At 35.5% G+C, this 23,738-nt stretch overlaps 1 protein-coding gene across 2 annotated transcripts in view; it reads right to left on the bottom strand.

Annotated features, from left to right (window-relative positions):
* Positions 1-23,738, bottom strand: part of TRHDE (thyrotropin releasing hormone degrading enzyme) — a 236,612-nt gene that overhangs the window by 44,308 nt on the left and 168,566 nt on the right. For both annotated transcript variants that reach the window (XM_026699463.2, XM_087934471.1), the window contains one exon: positions 8,990-9,078. In XM_026699463.2, coding sequence (XP_026555248.1) covers positions 8,990-9,078 — 89 coding nt within the window. The remainder of the gene's footprint in view (positions 1-8,989; positions 9,079-23,738) is intronic.

Below are 23,738 nucleotides of genomic sequence, written 5' to 3'. Positions count from 1 at the left end.
TATTTTGACTTATGCCTACAAAGGAGAACAGGATTTTTCCCCTTGTTATGTTAGTTCAAATGGGTAGATAGCTATGACAAAGAATGTCTTATAAAATGTTTTTGTGAGGGTCTATATTATTACTAAAGTTTGACACCTATACTTTTTGATTTCTACAATTTCTTTCACCATGCAATTTCTATCATATTTAAGTGATGTAGTTACATCATAGCAATCATATGCAATTTCACTATAAAATAACATAGGTATTTTTAAAAATACTATGAAGTAGCTGCTGTTAATGTTTCTTTCTTCTAAAGTATTTATTCTGTATAGACAATCCTTGAAATCGTTATTTAGCTTTAAAAAAATCTATATATCACACCATTGCAAATATTACATTTTATTTAGCTAATGTAGACACATTGTGAACTTCCATTATGAGCAGAGGCAGCTGTTCAGGGTGGCTGTGTGAGCAATTGTCCTTCCTTCCTACTGCTGGTCAAGTAATGTGCAGACATCCTGTAGAGCTCCTAATGAGCTCTATTTTTCTCCCTAGCCTCTGGTGCTCCAGTTTGTGATACTATTAAAAACCTTTTCCTTCTTTGCTTGCTATTGTAATGCTGAATAAGGTAAGGGGAGTTTCCTAACTGACCCAGAATTGCTTAAGCAGAAGTAAATAAGGATAGCTGATAAAGATTGCATTTTTTTATTATTTATGCAATGTAGGAATCTATTTTGGACCCCTGCCACTATTACAGATCACATACTATCTTTGCAGAGGAAAGGGATGAGTACTGGCAATTGAGACAAGTTGCTTGTAACTAGTTGAAAAGTCTTTCACTCCAGTACGCCATGCTCAGAGCCAGCAAATCATTAATGAGTGATTTTCAGAGTGCAGCGTTTGATCCAGTTTAGTTTTTAAGAGAAAGAGTTTACAGATTTACAGATTGACAGAGTTGGAAGAGATCTTGTAGGTCATCTACTCCAACACCCTGTCCAACAGGAGACCCTACACCATTTCTGACAGATTTCTATTGTAGGAGCTCAGAGATGGGGCTTGCTATCAGCAAAGCTTGATATCTTAGTATCTTTTGAAACTCAAAATTTCTGTTTGTCTCTGCCTCCCTCCCTTCCCTCTTCCCATTATCTCAGCTGGTCTCCCAATTTTATTTGTTCAAAGTGAATAGGAGGCAGACAAAGTGATCACATAAACAAAATGTTTAGAATAATTAGCAAAAAAGATTTCAGGGAAAGAGGGAATCTTTTCAAGCAGTTATCAAAAGATTCTCCACATATAAATATTCTTTCTCATTCTCTCTTTAAAAAAAAAAGAGGTTGTGCCTGAAAAAAGTTTTGATCTCTTCTTGATCCTTTCTTAGTGTATTGTTTTCAGTATCCAGCAATCATCTTCTCCAATGTTATAGATTGAGGTTGTTTTGAGATTATTGATTCTAGTGTTATTTTTGAAACATGATGATTGATAGTTATGAGCACTTTCTAAAATTAGTCGTCTTCTTTTACTCTCAAGTCTTCTTTCTTAGTAGTTAAGTAATCCTAATATAATCCATATGGAGAGACAGCCCAATCTCACTTACTATGATTATTATATATGTGTAATTCAGTTTCTTCTAAGCAAGCTCCTCTGAGATTCAATCCATTTGTCATTTTGTGCTTCTTATACACAGAGGTTACCAGCCTAAGCACCATTAGCCTAGGTCAGGGGTCTCCAACCTTGGCAACATTAAGCCTGGATGACTTCAACTCCCAGAATTCCCCAGCTGGGAGTTGAAGTCCACCAGGCTTAACGTTGCCAAGGTTGGAGACCCCTGGCCTAGGAAACAATTCTTATTGATTCATTCATCCATCCACTTAGCAAGGATGTTTACTATTTACCTACTACTGAAGGATTTTTCCTCCTTGCAAAACTTGGGGTCAAATGTTTAATAAAAATATCTCCCTTATATTTTTGTCTTAGAAATATGTGCTAATAATGAAAGAATTGGCTCTAAATATAATATTTAAATAACATACTTGTCTTTTATTTTTTTATCTCTGTAAGCATGAACTTGCAACTTCTGAACCAAATGCTGCTTTCCTGCGCAATTCTCATCCAAGAATCCTTCCATTCCCTAAAATCCAGTCAGAGCTAAAGAAGCTTATTGGATGAGGAGTGAAATGTCTTCAAAGAAAAACAAGAAAGTCCAGTTTCCTCCAGAAACAGTACCTTTGGGACATGTTATGAGTACAATAAAATTAAGATGAAGCATATAAGCCATGGTGGCACAGTGCTTAGAATGCAGCATTTCAGATTAATTTTGCTGACTGTTGGCTGCCAAGCTGTTCGACATTTCATGTCTCTCTGGCTCAAGGTTGAGTTAGCTTTTCATCCTTCTGAGGTCGGTAAAATGAGGACGGATTGTTGGGGGTGATTCGCTGACTCTGTTAACCACTTAGAGAGGGCTATAAAGCACTATGAAACAGTATATAAGTCTAAGTGCTATTGCTGTAAGGGGCTATTAGCATTATGACCTCATGGGGTTGAATATCTGGTAAATCTGTGGCTACTTTAGCACTGCTATGCTACCACCTGGAAGTTCATTAAGTCAGTCTTGCCTCCACAAGCCAAGTAGACCAGTCCCACCACTAACTGCCAAAGATCAGGTAGACCAATACCTCTAGTGCCTGGGTAGAATGATCTTGCCCAACACATTATGTTGAAAGAATGAGGTGGTGGCAGTGGTGGGATTCAATTTTTTTTTTTACTACCAATTCTGTGGGCGTGGCTTGATGGGTGGCTTGATGGGTCAGAGGGGGTATTTGCTGGTTCTCCGAACGACTCAAAATTTCCACTACCGGTTCTCCAGAACTGGTCAGAACCTGCTGAATACCACCTCTGAGTGGTGGTTTGAAAATCATTTCAGAGTCCCATCTTTTCTACGACAGCTTTTAATAATATTTATCTCTCCTTTTGGAGGTGGTGGTTGGCATCATCAGTTCCAAATCACAAACCACAAGCAACTAATGGCTGTGTGTTGTTATACATATGAATACTGAATCATGGGAATGAGTTAATTAATATTCTAAGAGGAGGATGTCTGTTTGAACAATACATGGTTGACATGGCTGATAAGGTTGAAGCCAAGAGGCTGAGTTACATCCAAATGAATCAAACAACCTTTGCCCTCAATAATATACAGAGGGCAGACTGATGCACTGGATGATGATGATGGAGGTGGTGGTGGTGATCATGACGATGGATGATGATGATTTTGGAAACATCACAAGGCACATTATATTCAACATTTGTTGTGGACCAAAACATATGATAGAATGATGTTGAGATGTCATGTTGTATATATGGAATTATGGTAATGATTCACTTTTCACTACATTTATATGCAACCCAAACTAGCAATAAATACAACAGCATCTTTTTTTGAATTAGCAACTAAATGATTGTGCAGATTTAATCGCAAGTACTCAACTTGAAGAGAAAGTTGTTCATGTACTAGTAGTACCTCAGTGGAACACACAACTTCTTTAGTAGGAAGATTGCTTATGTGAAAAGTTTGCCAGTGGGGTCTTCCTGATTTGCACTGTCTGCTGTGGCTTGATGAAGCATACAAGCCAAGATGACAAGTTTGTGATACATTTCTTTTTTAAAAAAAACTAATTTTATTAATTTTCAAAGACAATACACAGACAAACAAAACATAAAACGTAAGAACATAGAACATCTTTTCTAAGAACTACTTAACAAAACAAATAAAATATCTTATTTAAGTACAACATAATTCTAAATTATCACATTTCCACACAAACACAATTTACTATGCATCTTATGTATTCAACTTCATATTTTATTACTCTTTTTCCAACTTCTCACTGTTTCTTCCTTTACTTCTGTTCAATTTTATTCATTAAACTTATACTTTCATCTATTTCATATTACCATATTTCATATTATTACTGTTTCATATGTTCTTATCCAACATTATTAATTCTCAATAAACAAACATAAACAAACAAAATACATAACATAAAGACATAAAACTTCTTTTTAGAAAGCGGCTTAATCCTGGGTTACAACTTTTTGTACAGACATAAATCAAATTCATGCTCACCTTATATATTATTTCATATCTTATTTAACATTCTATATTTTCCATATGTCTTCTCCCCTCTTTTTACTCTCTTAATTCTGTTTTATTTATTTAATCTCAATTTAAATCATTATACTTGTATCTTTTGTCCGTTCTTTTTCAATTATCTATTTATCTTTTCTCTTTAATACAAACTTTTTCCTGTAATCACTGGTTGAAGTATGACACCTTTCTATCTTTCCCCCAAATTTAACACTTAAAATAATACATAATTTCCATTCTGATTCTGCTTAGTACATTCTATATAACATTTTAAAATAAAAAACATAATGAGCTTATAGTATGATAAAAACAATGTTCCATAACAAATTAATTAATTAAACTCTATTAGTTAATTCTTAGACATTTTACACATTCCCTACAATGTTCTATTAACACATATGTTATTCCAATTTTCTAACTCTATTTCAAATACAAATACTACAATACAATCTTATGTACTTTTGCAGAATCTCTTTTTAGATTATATTTTACCCTTTGTCTCTGAAAAAAACCTGTTTTTTAACATCTTGTTTTAAGCCTTTATAACTTCTCTTCACTTTTTCCCTTCCTTCCTTGCCAAGTCTAGCCTTTTACCCCCCCAATCTCCAACCTCTTAGTCTCCCTCTCTGTTGTATTCCTCTTTTCTGTTGCTTTCTGACATTATATCGATTTTTCACCTTATTTTTCCCTTTCTTGGTTGTTTTTTTAGAACTTAAATTCTCCATTTTCTTTTCCTTTTTACCCTTTTCTTCCTCAATTAAAATTATATGTCCATTAAAGATGGCTTCTTCTTCATCATCCCAACCTTCTTGTTGTTGCATTTCCTGATAAGTAGAAATCGCCATTTCTAAGAAGCGAAAAATAGATCCAAAAGAGCCCTTGCCTTCTTCTTCCTCTTCTTTTAACTTTTCAAATTCCATTTTCAATTCTTCAACAGATATCATTGGTAAAAAAATAATTAAACAATCCAAATGTTTTTTTAGTCTTTCAAAAGATAGTTTACAAAAGTCCCAAAGTCATCAAGCAATCAAAGTCAGCACAAACTGTTTCATTTAGCACTTTCTTCTTTTAATACTTTCTCTTCCTGGGGTAGAATTCAATTATACAATTCCAAGGTAATTTTTGGAAGTTTTATTGCAATTTAATCTTTGATCTTATAAGCTCCAAGCAGTCTCCTTCAATAAATCTTGGTATAAATCATTTACCTCTCTTCCTTCCCACTTATAGCAAAAAGATTTTAATTTTTAAATGCCAGTGTTTAGAAATCTAATGTCCCCTTGGCTTTAATTTTCAAAATTAGTACCTTCTGCTGCCAAAGCGGGTATTTCAGATTTCCATCTGCTGTCTCCATAGGGAAGGAAAGTGAGGAGAAAGAAAAAAGCTTTCCCTTTCACTTTCAACCGCAGCTTTGCAATCCTCTTGGGAACAATATATCACTTAAAAAGCCAAAGTTCCAGGGTATTCAGATGTTGCTTGTCGTCCCGGTTCAGCCAAAAGCTTTCACTTTCTCAACTTCCTCCTGCACAAAACTTGTCCGGTTGAGAGGTTCTTTGTGGTGACCATTGCTGACCGCCGCTCCACCGCCTTTGGAAAGGGGAGTTAAGCCGGCTGGGGAAGGGGATTGCGATGCCCGCAGACCCCTGCCTGGATCTCCCCTCTTTTATCCTCCCCTCAGTTATCCCTACAGGATAACTATAGCCTCCCAATCCAACTGGATCAAAGGCACTCCGGCAGCGAGTGCGGCAGGGATCACGCACAAATGCGAATTCCTGCCGCCTCCGAAGCCTGACAAACAGGAACTCATTTGTGATACATTTCTGAAAGCTAAAATGCCAGACCCAATGAAGATCTAAAGCTCTGTAAGGTAATATCAAAGCAATCCATGGTCCATATTTCAGCAGAAACTCAGAACTTACTGCATATACCATTTTTCCAACATTCTGAGTTTCCTCTGAAATGTGGACCCAAGCCATTTAGTGAGTGTACAATGTGTGGTGATAATTCATATCCAATCTGCAAGAAATAGTCTTCAGAAATGGGAGCATTTGAAAGTCATTAAGTAGGACAAGAGTCAAACTTTAATCTCTCAATGGGTAGTACTGAAGGTTGTTGTCTTCTCAATGTAAAAAATATGCTCATTTGTCAAATCCATCAGATATGTCAATTTTTGAAGGGAAGTATCAGGAAATTTTGCATTTGAACAGTGAAGATGAAAGATCACGCATTCCTTGACAGGCAAATATATCGGGCCCGGTGAAGCTGTTGTATTGATACTTGGATTTCAAATTAATGAGAGGAATCAGCTGTTGGTTGTCTTCAAGTGTACCTTCCTCAACAGCATCAAGTATTCTAATGAAGTAATGCTGCTATGCAACAAATAATGATGTAGGAAAAACTACTTTAACAGAATTCCTGGATCTTTGTGTGTATGATCCATTTACAAAAACAATGTACTATGTGGATAGTCCAAGTTTCTACACTTGACAAATAAGAGTTGGAAAAGAAGGAAGATTGAAAAAAGAGTAGAGGAGTTCTCTAGAATTTTTAAAGCCAGGGTTCTTTGTCAAGAGTCTATTATTTCTCCACCAAGTGACAACTTCTATTATTTGAGACTGCTTCTTCATCACATAAAGTAGCCAATATCTTTTGAATCACTGAAGACTCATAATAGACATAGTTTTCCCTCATTCAAAGACATCCAATTAAAATACATAATTAGTTAAGACTCTACTTATTTTTCTTGACTGTAGAATTCAAGATGCCAGTCTACAGCATTTTAGTTCTGTCAGTAGGGGTACCAGGAATATTGTCACTTTGTTTCATAAAGGGATACATATTAAGGCAGATGTAAGTATGATTAGGTTATTCATGCATCAAGCAACTTTTAAAAAGAAAGAAATTTTCCCAAATATTATTTTGTTATGAACATTTTGAATGCAAAGGACCGTTCAGAAAAATGAACAAGATACCTTGCATATATCTAATATACGTTGCTCTTAGAATTTTTCCTAGTGACATGTCAAAATTAATCCTTCAGCTACTAACAATCTGCTAAGCTTATCAAATTTCTTGGATCAGCTTGGCCATCATGACATTCATGCACATTAGCCAACCATTCATAGCTAATGTGCATACCATACATCCCTACACGCTATTTGAAATATGCTGACTGGAATCTAATACCACTATTGCTACTGATTTTTATTGTACAAATTCTTGTGATTCCATGAACCTGGCATCATTCAATCCTCTCTCACTGTCTGCATATTGATTAGCATATAAATGAAGTAAAATGGAATTGCTCATGAATAAAGACAGCTTTCAAAATGAATTAGCTTTATTCCCAAGCTGGTAATTTTCAATATATTTCCTTAGAAATATATGTAATAGTTTATCAGTGACTGCTACTTACTATTGGCTTACTTTTTGATGATAGGAACAGTGAATTTGAATACAAAGAATGCATATAAAGAATTAATTTAAGCAAAGGAAAATGCAGTCACATAGCTCTCCTCTTTTACATATACACACGCAGAATTAAAAAAAAAACCATGGCTTCAACATCTAGCTCTGAATCAGTAAGTTATCTGAATGGCTTGAAAATCTGAGCCAACTATATCTAAAGCCAAAAATCTGCCTTATGATAATAATGCTTATTTAAAAGAACAAATACTCTATATATACCTTTCCCGGCACCATGTTCTAAGATATTACAACTAATCAATAAAGAACAAAAGGGAAAGAAAATCACAAGTTTTTGACTGCTTCCTTTCATATAATTACAGCAAAGAACAACATTATAACTTCTCTATGAAATTGGTTCATTTTATCTTCTTTTCACAGGTAGGGCAAAGACTCCTCTTTCCTTTTTTATGCCTTGCCATTCAAGCAGACTGTGCCAATTCAGGAATGATGTACAGCATGCTTAGGAGAACAAGTGAGAAAAACACCTAAGAGAAACAGCATATAACACTTGCTAGATAGGTTTCCTGTCTACTTCATTCCAATTCCAAAGCAGTTTACTTAGACTCTAAGTGACTTGGAGGTAATTTCCTACTAAAATTGTTTGGGGAAAATAAAACTAAAAAAAAAAAGAATGATGGTGCCAAAACTAAAAGAAACCCTCTTTGCTAACTTCAGAAAAGGATTTACAGAAGAATGATGTAGAGTTGTAATTGCAGGAATGTCTTTATCTTTGATGGCAAACCTCAAGAGAAAAGAATGGTTCCAAGCAGATACAACTCAGGCAAATAAAGTTACTCATCTAAAGGAGGATTAGAGAGAGGAAGTAAACATATGTTGGACTTTGACTAGAGATCATTAATTGTGTTAGTTACTATGCTGAACAATAACGAAAGTCAAGCAGAAACCAAAGTTAACCAATGTTAGAGGATTACTAAAAATGTGTATAAATGCAAGACTAGGTTCCAATAAAGATCATCATGATTCAGTTGAACATGATCAAACACCTCGACTGCCTTGTCATTGCAACAGAATGATAATTTATTTATAATTTTCTTAGGTTTATTATAGGATTAAATCAGAATTTAAATTTATACTTTACACTATCTGTAAACTAGATATATTTTATGAATTTATCACAATGATTTTATATATGAAGATAAATCGATATTTCCAGACTACCTTGTGTTATAAAGTAGATAGTTCATAATATTTTCATTTTTTCTTATTTTTATTATGGGGAAAAATCATGAGATTTTTTTTTAACAACACGTTTTTCCAAAACAAAATATTTGTTTAGCAACAGTAATCATTTTTCTAAGATCCATTATGAAGAAATAGTTCAGAAAAACACATGGCTGCTTTATGAGATTCTACTGGGAAGGAAAGTTTATGTTTACCTGATTTGTTAGACACCCATATAATTGTCTCTGATGAGATGTGGCTTGTATTTCCTACTGCAATTGTTAATGGAATCTGCCACAAGTAGCTGCAAGACAAAGGAATGGGTTCTAAGAATAAAAATACTAAAATGATTCTTCTCACTCAACAGCAATCAGGGATTATATAAAAAGTATTACAAACAGTATTCAATTAGACAGCAAAAATTTTGAGTCTAACATGTTGCCCTGTTTCTAAAATCAATTTGTGAATAGCAACAAGGTAGTAAGACAGTCAATCATCTTCCTTTTTTAAAAAACAAAATGTACTACCATTGCATGATAGTTTATCATAAAATAAAATAACAGAACAGAAAAGACAATAATCGATGCAATAGCCCCTCCCCATAACAAAGAGTAATTTAACGAGAACAGGTTTTGGCAATAGTCTATGTTTTGCTTTCAGTAACATATACCTTTTTATAATGCTATCATTACAAATTTCCTGACAAAATCCCTTTATAATTACTCATATATCAGTACAGGTAGTTTTCGACTTACAACAGTTCATTTAGTGACTGCTTAAAGTTACAACAGCACTGAAAGAAGTGACTTATGACACTTTTTCACAGTTACAACTTTTGCAGCATCTCTCTCAATTGTAATCAAAATTCAGATGCTTGGCAACTGGTTCATATTTATGACGGTTGCAGTACACTGAAGTCTTGAGATTACCTTTTGTGCCCATCTGACAAGTCAATGGGAAGGCAGATTAACTTAATGTGTTACTAACTTATCAATTGCACTGATTCACTTAACAACTGTGACAAGAAAGGTCGTAAAATGGGGCAAAACTCAACAAATGTCTCACTTGACAACAGCAATTTTCGGCTCAACAGCAATTTTTGGATGTAAGTCAAGGACTACTTGTAATCAAGTGTTTTAAGTTGGTACACATTTTTCACATTGGTAGCATACTGAAGACATCAAAGTGAACAATAAAATATAAACAAAGAAAAAATAAACCACACTTTTACAAAATTGTTGCAACAAAATACATTTTGATATAATTAACACTTGAACAGGTAACGCAAGTTGCACATTTTGATTTCATACTTAACTGAAATCTTTTGAAAAGTAATTGATGTATGTGGATGGGCAAAATGTATTAGGATTGCAGAAGAAAAAGTAATACAGAAGACTAAGCATCATGGTTTATTCAAAAGGGAATTGGCTTTTTATACAATTGGAATGTTATATTAACATTCAAAAAGGAGTTATTTAGAAGACATACTTAGTTTCCAAAATTATTTCACAAAATCTCTTAATAAAAGCTCTAGATTAAATTTAGTACTTTCATAAACAGCTGACTTCTTGGCTTATTAATTGGTTAATACTGGAAGTAGATGGGAGGAGTACATTTGAATAAATGGATAATGGATAGACCTTTCAGTGGTCTGTAATAAATACAGAGGCAGTTTTGGAAAAGTTTATTTTCTTTTAGGCAAATAATGCATTCATACTGCAGTAAGCTTTTGAGGTTTATATGATACACTAATTATTTGCAGAATGAAGGGAGCAACATATGATGGCTGAATTGTATGGGAAAAAAATCTAGGAAAAAACCACTCCCTTTTCTGTTTTTGATAGTCTCTTTTTTGTTTATTTTGTTTATGTATCAGGCTGCATATGAAGGATGGTTTACTTTTTCTTCAGGCCTGAATTTATTGTTTGCAAAGGGTCAATATTTTTTTAAAGGTATATGAAATAAAGCCAAGGATTACAGGTTATCTTAGAACTGCAGGTTGCATATTTCTTAAGAATCAACAACAGTTACATAACTATATTGGTAGTTTATTATGTTTAAGTATTAGGATCAGTTAAAACCAAAGATAGTATGAATGTAACTCTCTCAAAGAATGACAAAGTCACTAAGTGTCAACTGTGTCATATGAATAAAAACACTTCCTCTCCCCCCAAACAATTTGAGAGGCTATGAACCTTTAGTGGTTTGGCTTGCAATGGATACCTAAATGGAAATATTCTTTTTAAAATGTTATATGCAAGATAGCTACTAAATGTAGATTAAATGAAAGAATGATAAAAGTGAAATATGCTGAAAGCTGAATTTTATAGCATTATGCATGATGACTAAACTACACAGCTGGACATATGCATGATGCTGATAGTTGGGGTAATTAATTTTTGGCTTTCATGTGTATTTGTATATCATATAAGTAATTTATGGATAAGTTCCACTGACGAGTGAAGAAATAATAAACTTCACCACATTTTCTTCTCAAGTATTCAACATACCAATGAAATTAGTGGCAGCATTTTCTAAAGAATACTGCACAGTGCTGTAGCAAATTAAATTAGTTCCCTTTTACTGTTTCCTCTTCTATTTTTAAAAAATTAACATTTGCATTTAATTCATTATTTTCATTTTTTCTAACAATTAAATGTTCTTGATATAATTGACCAGAACTTTTGCACAAAGCTGTAAGCATTATATTTCAGCTGTACAAATAAGCAATTCAGATAAATACATCCTTATATATGTGAAAGACTTAATTAATTCTGTTAAGACTTAGATTATCAAAGCCACCTGTAATTCATCCAGAACTGCATTCCTAAAATGTTTTTGCTGTCAGAATTGGTTTTTCTTTTCAAACTGTTCCTCTTTGTACTTCTTCATTCCTCTCAACCTCCTTCTTACCTTTCCTTCAATTTCTATACTTATTAAAAACATCCCCCCCCCAAATTTCCATATTTTTATTAACACAATAAGCCTACACAAGAATCAATAAGGTAAGTTTTTAGAATATACTGAAAAACAGAATTATAACTATTAAAATTCCCAAGTTTAAAACAATAACAGTTGCATTTTTATTTGCTGCTTTTTTATTACAGCAGTGCACAACAGCAACAGAAGAATTAATTAAAACTTATTATAAAACTGTATTAAGTTTTATAGGTAAGATTATTTTAAATTAATGTTTTTAAAGATCAATTATATTCCCTTGGAACCATACGTCATATCTCCTCTTATTCCCTTGTTACCATTTTTTTCCTATCTATTCAGCCTATAAAAGCTGGAGAATTGCTGTAAAATGAAAGCAATCATGGGCTTAGTCAACATTAATCTGGAAAAGATGGAATTACTATATGTCAAGAAAACAATTTTACTAGAAAAATAGTGTAATACTGTAATGTAATTTTCTCCCAAGAAGAACTTAGTTTTTTAGGGAATTCTCGTGATCTCACTGTCAATAGGAAAAGCTAATCAGACAGACACATTTAGTGGGGCTTTTTAATAATGTATGCAACACTAGGCTGTATAACACAATGCTATGCCTATGTAACACTGTCTGGATCTTCAATATCAACATATATTGTGCTATTTTTTTCTTAAAAAAAGAAGAAGGCCAGGCAGCCTGAGTATTTTGAAATTCTGCATAGATCTGAAGACCAAAGAACAGGGGTGGGATTCAATCAGTGTTACTACTGGTCCTGTACTTACGTTTTGCGTGTGCATGACTGCTTCATGTGCATGCATGCCAGACACGCACTGCATGTGTGGGTAATACACCAAAAGCTGTGCCTCCCAGACAGCTGATAAACACTGCGCGCAGGTGTGCAGCATTTGAAATGCCTCTTTTGTCCTGCTTTTTCAACTTCAGTTGTGCCGCGCAAAGCTGCTGAGGTTGAAAAAGCAGGAAATAAAGGTCAGGTAAGAGCCCGGGTGGGCAGGCGGGTGGGCCAAACAGCAGCAGATACAGAACCGATTCTGTGTCTGCTGCTCTTCAGAACTACCAGTTTTATAGAGCTGGGCAGAACCAGTAGCATCCCACCCCTGCCTAGGAATATGCAATGATTTATCTAATTGGTCCAGGAAGTCTGTCTAGTGTCATTCCTGAGATTCTTGAAAAGCTAAAGTGACACATGATGTATCTTTTTCCAGTTAATATCTTAATTGATATAACCTTTTAACATTTATCCAAGGTAGGCCTATTGTCTTTTTTAAATACTAGAACCTGTTGGAATATGGCTGGCTACTGGTACCCCCCAAAAAAATTGGTACAGGAAAAGCAAGAATCACAATCAAATTTAATGTCTAAGTAAAAATGTTAGAACTGAATATTGACTTCTAGGAAATGAATAAACTTAAATGAATTGGAATGAGTTACTTCATATTAGAGAAGTAGAGATGGAATAATCATCATTGCTAAAAAAGAATATTTATGTCCATTTATATACTTAGAACATAGAATAATAGGGTTGGAAGGGACCTTGGAGGTCTTCTAGTTCAACTCCCTGTCTGTCACAGGAGATCCTATACCATTCTGGATTTTCTTTGGAATTGGTGAGATGGGTACATATAATCATGAAGGGCGGGGAGAGACACACAGAATAATGTAAAAGAATAACACAGTTGGAAGGAACCATGGAGATCCTCCAGTCCAAACCCCCACTCAAACAGGAAACCATTTCAGATAAGTGGCTTCCCAGTCTCTTCTTAACAACCAACCTGTTCCACTGGTTAATTTATCTCATTGTCAGGAAATTTTCCCTTAGTTCTAGGTTGGTCCTCTCCTCCCATTGCTTCTTGTCCTGTCTTCAAGTGCTTTAACTCCCTCTTCTTTGTGACAGACCCTTAGATATTGGAACACTGCTATCATGTCATCCCTAATCACCCCTTTTCATTAAACTAGACATACCCAATTCCTGCAACCATTCTTCATATGTTTTAGCCTCCCATCCCCTAATCATCTTTGTTGCTCTTCTCTACACTCTTTCTAGAGACCCCTTTTGTATTGTGGTGACCAAAACTGGATGCAGTATCCCTAATATAGTCTTACCAAGGCATTATAAACCTTGATTCACATGAAGCAACTACAGCACATTGTGGGCTGGGAAGACCTAGTCACCACAAACATGGAAAATTTATAATAATGATCTTGAACTAGTGTCAGCTTTGGCATAATTTTTCAAGGCTCCAAAGCTTGGCAGGAAGAAATAGAGCCATTTCTGCCAAAGTCATCAATTGTGTCAAGGCATTGTTGTGCTTTATCCAGTCCAAAGAGGGCAGATGTATACCTGTCACTATCAAGACATAGTCATGGAATCCTAAAATATCTTATATCAAAATATCAACCTTAGACTACATTGGCTTTTTGATGGCTGCAGCACACTGCTGGGTCATATTTATGAGCTTCTCTACTAGGACTCCTAGATCCCTTTCACAGTTATTGCTATTGACCCAAATTCCACTTTATTCTATATATGTGCATTTGGTTTTTCTTCCCTAAGTGTAAAAACTTACTTTTCTCACCCTTAATTTACATTTTCTTAGATAGGACCAGTGTTCAAGTCTGTTAAGATCCTTCTAGGTCTTCAGCCTATCTTTTGAGGTGTTGGCTATTCTTGCCGGATTGGTGTTGTCTGCAAATTTGATGAGTTTCCCATCTATCCCCTCTTCTAAACCATTTATGAAGATGTTGAAGATTACTGAGCATAAAATAGAACCCTGGGGTAGACCACTGCTTCCTTCCTTCCATGTAGATACAATTTCATTAAGGACTACACTTGAATGTGCTTTGTCAGACAATTACAAATCCACTGGTGGTAATGCTGTCTATTCCACATTTTTCTAACTTACTGAGAACTAGGTTATGGTCTACTTTGTCAAATACCTTCCTGAAATCCAAGTATACTATGTCCACAGCATTTCACTGGTCCACTTATTAATCACTTTGTCGAAGAATGAAATATGATTTGTTGAGCATGATTTGTTTTTGACAAATCCATGATGGCTTCTGGTTGCTTGGTTCTAGCTGTTCGCAGATCTGTTGCCTGATTATCTTTTCCAGGATCTTTCCAAGTATTGATGTAGGCTGATTGATCTGTAGTTTCCTGGATCCATTTCGCCCTTTTTTGTAGATAGAAATCATGTCAGAGTTTTCCCAGTCCTCTGGTAGGTCCCTGTTGCTTCAGGATCTTTGAAAGATATGGTTCAGTGATTCCAGCTCCTTCAAAACTCTGGGATATAATCCATCTGGTCCTGTGATTTGAATTTATCTAGGGTGGTGTGATGTCTCCTGTGGAGAATAACTCCTCCACTTCTTCCTCAGAGGCCATGAGGAAGAATGAGATTGTTCCTGGCATGTCAGGAATTATTGACCCTGCCAGCAGAATAGGCCTTGGCTGGGAAGAGCTTGTAGGCCAGTGAGAAAGAGGGGGAGGAGCTGCCTGCCATAGTGAATCCCAGAGTATACAGGGCAGAGAGGGGGAGGTTTGCTAGACTGTTCGGGGAAAAGGCCCCACCCCTCTTGATGGGCTGCAGAAGGAGCTATTTAGCATGGCAGGTAGAGGGAGGCATTACTGAAAGCAATGTGTATGGGTTATGGTCAGATGTTTGTTCGTGTTTCCAAGATTCTGTAGTTCATGAGCTAGGTGGATTTAGTTTAAGTTGCCAGGAGGCTGTGTGTTCATGTTTTGGATCCTGTTTGAGCAATTGGTTATCAGTTTGATGGACTAATTGGCCATTGCCTGGAAGTTTCATCTGGGGTTTGTTTGTGGCTGGCTTCACTTGCAAACAACCCTCTGAACTCCTGTCCTGGGCTGTTTCTGTGATTTTTACCTTTAAACCCTGAAACTCTGACCATTGGACTGGCTGACAAACCTATTTGGAGACTCAAAACCTCAGATTGGATTTTGGCTTCTCTTTTGAAACTACCCAGCAAAGCCTTTATTTCTGAGACTGTTTTAAGTTTGTCATATGTCGATTTCTAATCTAGAAGCTGTGGGTGAGCTGAAACCTGAAACAGAACTACTGGAGGAAAGACAAAATAAAGCTCTCTCTAAACAAACACTGACATGTGGGCGAGTGGGGCAACACAGGTGGACAGGTATTGTATTGCCATTTTCTCGCCTATTTTAACTTGTCTTTTATGGTTGTTTTTGGTAGGTTTGGCTATTTATTCGTCTTGTGTGAAGACAGACACAAAGAATGAATTAAGCTGCTCTGCTTTCTTCCTGCTACCCATCACTTCTTTGCCATCTTTCCCATTAGCTGACCAATTGTTTCCTTCACTTTTTTCTTGTTTTTCATATGTTGAAAGAAACTGTTCTATTATTTTTGACATTTGTTGCAAGCCTTAGTTCATTCTGGGTCTTAGTCTTCCTGAGTTGATTTTGATCAGATTTGAGCTATATGTTGGTATTTTGCCTTAATCGTGTTCCTCTTTTCATTGTTGTTCTTTTTGTCTTTCAGTTTATCAGATAATTCTTTATCCAACCATGTTGATTTCTTCTTTGATTTCTTATTTTTCTTTTTCAGTGGTATTGTGCTCACTGGACTTTCATAATATTAGTTTTAGAGTTTCCCAAGCTTCTTGAGTTATTTTCTCCTTTAAGATTTTCATCAATGGAATTCTTCCCAAACTCTAAGTGTGTTGAAATTGGCTCTTTTTGCTTGATTTTGTCCTATTGCTTGAATCTGCATTATATTGAATTCCAATATGATATGATCACTCTCTCCAAAAGTTCCTGAAACTTCAACCCTTCTATAATTTCTTCTCTGTTAATAAGAATTAAATCCAGGACTTCTGGCTGACATCGCGGCAAGATTGGATGGGAGGAGCAGGTCTCCATGCTCCCGCACTGAATTCTCCCCATTGGAGGGCTCCAAAAGAAACTAAAGTCATGCTGTAGGGGTGGTAAAGAAAAGAGGGGTGCCCTGCAGGTTGCAGAGAGCAGCAAATTTCTGGCTTGACACAGGGCTTCTTCCCCCTCATCCATGATAAGAAGAAGAGGCAGCCATCATAGCTGCCACAAAGCTGGGACAGCCGAGGTAATAAAGAAATGTGCAGGAGCTGTGTAGATGAACAGTGACTGGAGCTGGGTGGGAAGATGCCTTTTTTATTTAGACCCTAACCTTAAAAGGGAAAAAAGAGGAAAATTCAGGAAGACAGACTCTTAGAACTATTTCTTAAAGCACCAAACAACCATAGAAAGAAAAATCCTAGATAATGAAGGACTGTGTCTTGGTATAAACATGTGTATTAACACTAAGATTAGTAATGGTGGCCTGACTAGAAGTTAGAATAGTAGTAGAAATAGGGGGAATATTAGCAGATACAATGTTTATATAATAGAATATAAGTAATAATTAGATGGAAAGATTAGAGGTTGAAAGAGGATATTACTATATCTGTTTAATAATAGCATTGGCATTAAAATGGAAAATTGAAATATTGGATAACTTCTCTAAAACAATCATGCATATCAATACTAGGATTATATAAGTTTGATTAATGTAACAATTATTATTGTTGCTGTTGTTGTTATTGTTATTATTATTGCTGTTTATATCAAAATGAATTATACCCAGAAGCCACACTGTTCATATATTGATATTGATATATATTTAAAAATAAAAATCCAATCAAACCTGGGAGGAAAAAGAATTAAGTCAAGTATAACTGACCCTCTAGTTTCCTTCTCTACTTTTTAGATGACAAAACTGTCTGCTAGGCTCATCAGGAACCTATTTTATCCCCCATGATGCAGAGTTTGTTTTCCAATTGCTGTCAGAATAATTAAAGTCCTCCATTACTACTGTAGTATGTTTCCTACATACATTAATTAACTGATTGGCAAAAAGTTCAGCAACTTCTTCTGTATGGTTGGGTGGCCTGTAGCATAAACCCATGGCAATGTCATTCTTTTTTCCTTTTATATTAATCCATATGCACTCAAGGAGATTTTCATCCTTGGTTTTATGCATTTCTGTAGAGGTGTACTAATTTCTTTATATAATGCAACTATGACAGTGATTAGGCTTTTGCTAGACAAGCTAGCTGATTTGAGCAACTATAAAGATTATTTAGCAATTAAAAATGTATTCAGTACACTGAATAGAAAAGCTGGATTTAAAATAATGCTTCTTCAAAATTTACAAAAATTATTTCAAAATATTCCTGTGGAAATGTCAGTTAATGTAATAACCAATTCATTTCATGCAATCCAGAACAGAATCAACTTCAAAATTAATTGCTATCAAAAAAGAAAAATAATGATTTTAAGTTATTTTATAAAAAGACTATCTTGGTGTGGCAGCATTTATAGATAAGTACTGATGCACACATGTAACATCTTATTTTCTGAGGTTAATATTATAGAAATTTTCTGTCAGGGCCAACCCTTCTAACTCACTTTGTCAGTATTCTCAATATCCATTTTCAATACCTTTTTAAAGAAATGACTAAAGAACTAGCTATAAATATATATTTTTGTAATGGATGAATCAAAAGATTTTCTTACATGATATGGATGATTATAACTATATTAGTAACATGGCTTGAAAACATACATTAAAAACACAGGCATATTTTCTAAGCCTGACATTCACATGGTTATTTGCAATTCTTATTGTTTACTTCCTTCTATTCCATCTAAAAATAAATCAGGGTGTCATATTTAGGCAATACTCTGATGACAGAAAATGAATACAATTAAAGCAGCATATTTTAGAGAAACATTATTTCAAGGATCTTTGAAAAGCAATTATTAAAAAACAGAATTCCTATTCTTACAACATTGTGCATCCCTTTAGGAACTGTATTGAATTTATAAATAATTTACAATACAACAGACCAGGGGTGGGATTCAAATTTCTTAACAACCGGTTCTGTGAGCGTGGCCTAATTTGTGGGTGTGGCTTTTTGATCATGTGACTGGGTGGGCATGGCTTGCTGTTTACCTAACCTGGGGTCTGCAACCTTAGACACTCAAACAGCCATTTTTCTATTTTCTTTTAAACTGGTATCTCTCTCTCTTTGTCTCTCTTTCTCACTTTCTCTTTCTCATCTTTTTCTTTCTCTTTCTCTCTCTCTCCTCTGTCTCTTCTCTCTCTCTCTCTCTCTTTCCCTCCCTCCCTGTCTCTCTCTCTCTCTGGTGTGTCTTCTCTGTGTGTGTGTGTGTGTGTGTGTGTGTGTTGTCTCTCTCTCTCTCTCTTTCCCTCCCTTTCTCTGTCTCTTGTCTCTCTGTCTCTTCCCCTCCCTCCCTCCCTCTTTCTCTGGGAGGGGGGGAGGAATATAAGTAACTTTTTTCAGTGCTGTTGTAACTTTAAATGGAGGATAAACAAATAGTTGTAAGTCAAAGACTATCTGTATCTGCTGCTTTAACCTTCCAATTGGCATCTAATAAGATTTCAGCTGCATCTCTGCACCAGGCACAATAGGATAATTTCCTTATTCCCCAAATGCAGGAAAATAACCCAGGCACACAAGAAGTTGTACTTCTGAGTGTTTTCCAAACTTAGCAACTTTAAGACATGTGGACTTCAATTCCCAGAATTCCCCAGGCAGCATGAGACCTGATCCTTTGATTATTCCCAAGTCAGTAACATGAAAGAATTACCAACTTTAAAGATATTGAGCATTGTGTATCTGTATTTTTAATAAAATTCCATATTTACCATGCTCATGTCTCTGCTTGGCACTTCTACTGGATTGCTCCTTGTACTAAGGCTCTAGTTTAATATTTCCTCCTCCTCCTCCTCCTCCTCCTCACTAAATGCATGGATTGACCTCAAATGGGTGCTACCTATTTTTTACTGGTGGATTAATCTATAAAATGTATTATAAACTGCCCCTTCATCACAAGGACACAGATTTAAAGAGTAAAGTCCCTCCCCAAAAGATCTCTTCCAAGATGGCTGTTCCTAGTCCATTAAAAAGTTCTAGGGTTAGTGCTGTCTTAAATTTAGAGTTAAGTATTTGGTTTAATTATATTAGTAGTGTAAAGCAGCAGAGACTATTGAAAATCAAACCTAGGAAGGCCGAAAATCTAATTGCCTTTCTACCTAACATAATATAATTTTAAGGCTGAATATTACCTGTTTATAGCCCATCATAAGCACCACATCCCATGAAAAGCCATAACACAGCAATTTCCAATGAATTAGTCAATTAAATAATTTCTCTCCAGCAATCTGGGCTGAAGCAGAATTAAACCATATCTCCTAACAAACCTCCTTTGTTTTCTGAATGGATTTTATAGGAAGGCGGCTTAATTTCACACCCACATACACCAGCCACTTCCCACTCAATCTACCTCATTTAGGAAGCATGGAGGAGGTAATCAACAACAGCAAAACTAACTCAATATCTTCCAAATGGAATAAAGGGGAGGGGGAGGAGAGAAAGGGATTCTTGCTCCAGGCTTGAAGCCTGGCAGCTCCAGCAACATATCTTCAGCCTCATCAGAGGCAAGTGGCTGGGAGGGGAAGGGGTGGGGCCAGCCAGGGGCACAATTTGTAGGTTCTCCAAGCTGGGCAGAATCTTAACATCCAGTTCTATTGAACCAGTGGGAACCAGTAGAATCCCACCCCTGCAACAGACCAATGAAATAGAATGAAAATAGACAAAGCATTCCTTTTTATAGTATTGGGATTTGTCTGGTCTACATGTACATTCATATAAAAGGATTTCACATGGTCCATTCCCATGACCTAGTAAATAGTGACATAAAGGAAAAGGAACCCAATGAATCAGGGAGGCTTCCATTCCATGTGGTCACTCTACTTAAGTTGCAATTATATTAACATTCACATAGTATGTACATGCTTTGTTTAGACTTAGATAAATGCTTTCTACATTCTACAAACATTTTGCCAATGGCCAAATATGAATAAATAGGGGCATTGGGTATCTCTGCACACACTGACATCTATTCTCCATAGGTGCCCTTGCTGATTTTGACAACACTAACGATACTGAGTCATTAGCTCCTGGGTTCAAAGAGGTAAGAAATTCAATCATGGTTCACTACTGATTCCCAATTCTGACTACAAAAACCATAAAATTAATAAAGCTCAGGGTTGAAATGATGGTTCCTGGGTTGCTTTCTGCGCTTGGTGCTCAGAATTGTAGAATTGTGGCATATGATAAACAAGCAAATGTTTGTTTAAAAGCAAATACTTTTTCTATAGTGCAATGATATTTCAGACAGAGAAACTTCAGACAGTTACTCATGCCCTGGTCATTTCTGTCACTACTCCTATGTTGGTGGTTGCCAGTTAGCTTCTAGGTGCAATTCAAGATATTGTTTCCTATAAAGCCCTTTATAGCTCAGGAATCACTGATATCCAACTATATATGCCTGGCAGTGGGAATGCCCCAGGTTCCTTCTATTACATTTATTTTATTTATTTAGCGTATGGCACGTGTTAGCCAGGGATCACCGAGGTGGCTGACTGCTTCTGTGAAAGGAATTTTTTCAGGTGGTGTTATCTTTGTCCGGACACCTGAATGCCGGTAGGCATTCAGGGGAGGTTTCTTTCTTGTCCCTCTGCAGTTTTATTTGGAATCGAGCCGCCTAGCTGTCAACCTCAGCGGTGTGCAGGCCCAGCACCTTACCAAGTGAGCCATCGCCACCCCACACCTTCTATTACATGATGTCATCTTATGGGACTAAGGAAGCTCGCCTTCTCTGTTGTGACCCCCACCCTCTGGGACAACATCTCCCCAGAGATGGGGACAGTACTTTCCCTCCTAGGATTCTAAATTGTCCTTAAGACCTGGCTTTGGTCTCAGGCCTGGATTATTAAAATGTGTTGGTGGAGCAAACCTGGTTTGTCATGACTGTTTTAGTTCAGAATGTCTGTAATGTTGTATGGTTTTAACTGCTTTTATTATTTGTGTATTTGTAAACTGCGTAGAGTCTGGTGGGTTTCTGGCTATAATACATTTAAATAAATAATATTTGGCTTGACTTAGAAATCTAATTCTTCTAATCTAATCTAATAAATTAATTACAAAGAATTTTTTAAAGTTGAAGATAGAATTTTAAAAAATTCTACAAAACCATTTACCATTCAGAAGGTAAGAAGCTCCATCATAAAATCAAGTCATAAAAATGTTGTCTTTTTAAAATAATTGTAAATTTTGGACATCTTAGAGGCAAAATACTTTCCAATAACAAAATTATGATGATAAAAATCCATAAATCTTCCCTGGACAGTGGGCCAGGTTGTTGGATGAGCCCAACTTGATATTGTGATTGTATGTTTCTGAGTCATTCTGAATGCAATGTACTGTTTATGGGTTTTTTAATTGCCTAGTAGCCAACTGGAGTCATGTATCAAGAGGACAGGCATACATACATGCTTTTAAAAAAATGTTAATAAAATCTGAAATCAAATACTTGTTCTAGATAGTTGTCAATTCATCTGACTACTACAATTCATCTGACTAATACTATACTGCAAAACATTAATATATAACTAGTAGGCATTTGGATTATTATCTATATATTTGTTTAATAGATTTAATAATTTGTGCTCATTAATTACTTAGATTTGTGAATTAGCCCAGAAACTCTGATTTTGGTTGCTGTCCTCTGGGCTGGTCTTGTTCCACCTCAGATAATTTTGGCAACATTATTTTGCCTTTTTTATTCTACAAAACATCCAATAATATCAACGTACACTAGATTGCAAAGGGAATCAGGACAATGGATCATTATCTCTAGTGCTTCTGTTTATTAATGTAGCAACATCTATGCTGCCCCAAATTATTGGTAAAGAAGAGCTCAGAAAATTATAGGTTTCAAAATCAGACTGTGCTGAAATGGGCAATGAGTGTTGCATTTTGGAAACAGGTCCCAAAATTATATCCTATTTAATTTAAATTTGTTCATACCTCCTTCTCTAAGCAATAATAATTGCAAATGAATGTTTTAAAAATATTGTAGTCCTATTCTGTTTTGTATTTTACATTCATGTCTAATATTCTGTGTATTTATGAAGATAAAAAGGTAAAACATGGTACATTTATTTTTAACTGCATTAGATTTCTCTGTTAAATTTAAGCGTATGGTCATTGAGAGCCCGGCAGCATATAAGTTTAATAAATTACTGATATTGAGAACAGTCTTTTAAAATAATGGGAAGATTGGCAGTGATAAAGTTAATTGGTTAATTTTTGATAAAATCACAATTCATAGCAGGATTAGACCAGTAGTTTGGAGATCTCTTATGTCAATCATTTAAAAATATCTACCACGCTCTTTCTTACATTAAATGGTGCTGTGACTAACCAAATAACAGTGTTAAATAAAGCAAATGAAGTAGCATCGCCATTACCATGCTAACAACAACAAAGCTATCAGAACATATGTACTTGTGCAAAGAAACAGCTAATGACAACCCCATTTTGTTTCATTATAAGTAAGATGGCCAGCAAGTGATGGAAATGTACATGGAAAAATGGCTCAGAGAGGAAAGTTTTTGCATAATGGATTTCACTTTGGTTTTATGTTTGTTCTAATCTTGGAAAAATCACATATCTGTATGTATACAGCAATTTTACATCTTGTATATAAACAGTAACTTCTGAGGCAATTGCCTGTCTTACTACAAGCAAGAAAAAAATTGCCCCTTCCACTAGTTATTTAGTGCAGTAATTAATAGGTACGGAAATTGGCCTAACAGAAAGATCAAGACTGATGTAACAGCTACTCTGGTCATCGAGGTATTAAAGGTTCATTAAAGGTTAGTTAAAGTATTGAACATCGAATTGCTTCCTCATTTTTATGCAATTCATAGAATAAGTGGAATGGAGATTAAAGGTTGCAGAGTCCTTCTGCCTATTATCTTCCTTCCTTTCTCAAGTCCCACTGCCAATATTCTGTATTATATTGAATGAATGCACTACTGCTGTATTCATGGAGCTCTACAATTTTGGCAAAATTATAAAATAAA

Source organism: Pseudonaja textilis, chromosome 5 (assembly GCF_049901715.1).
Source record: "Pseudonaja textilis isolate UNSWEBS1 chromosome 5, rPseTex1.2, whole genome shotgun sequence".
Classification (NCBI taxonomy): Eukaryota; Metazoa; Chordata; class Lepidosauria; order Squamata; family Elapidae; genus Pseudonaja; species Pseudonaja textilis.
Note: the sequence above shows the minus strand (reverse complement) of the source record. Positions and strands in the feature narration are given on the sequence as shown.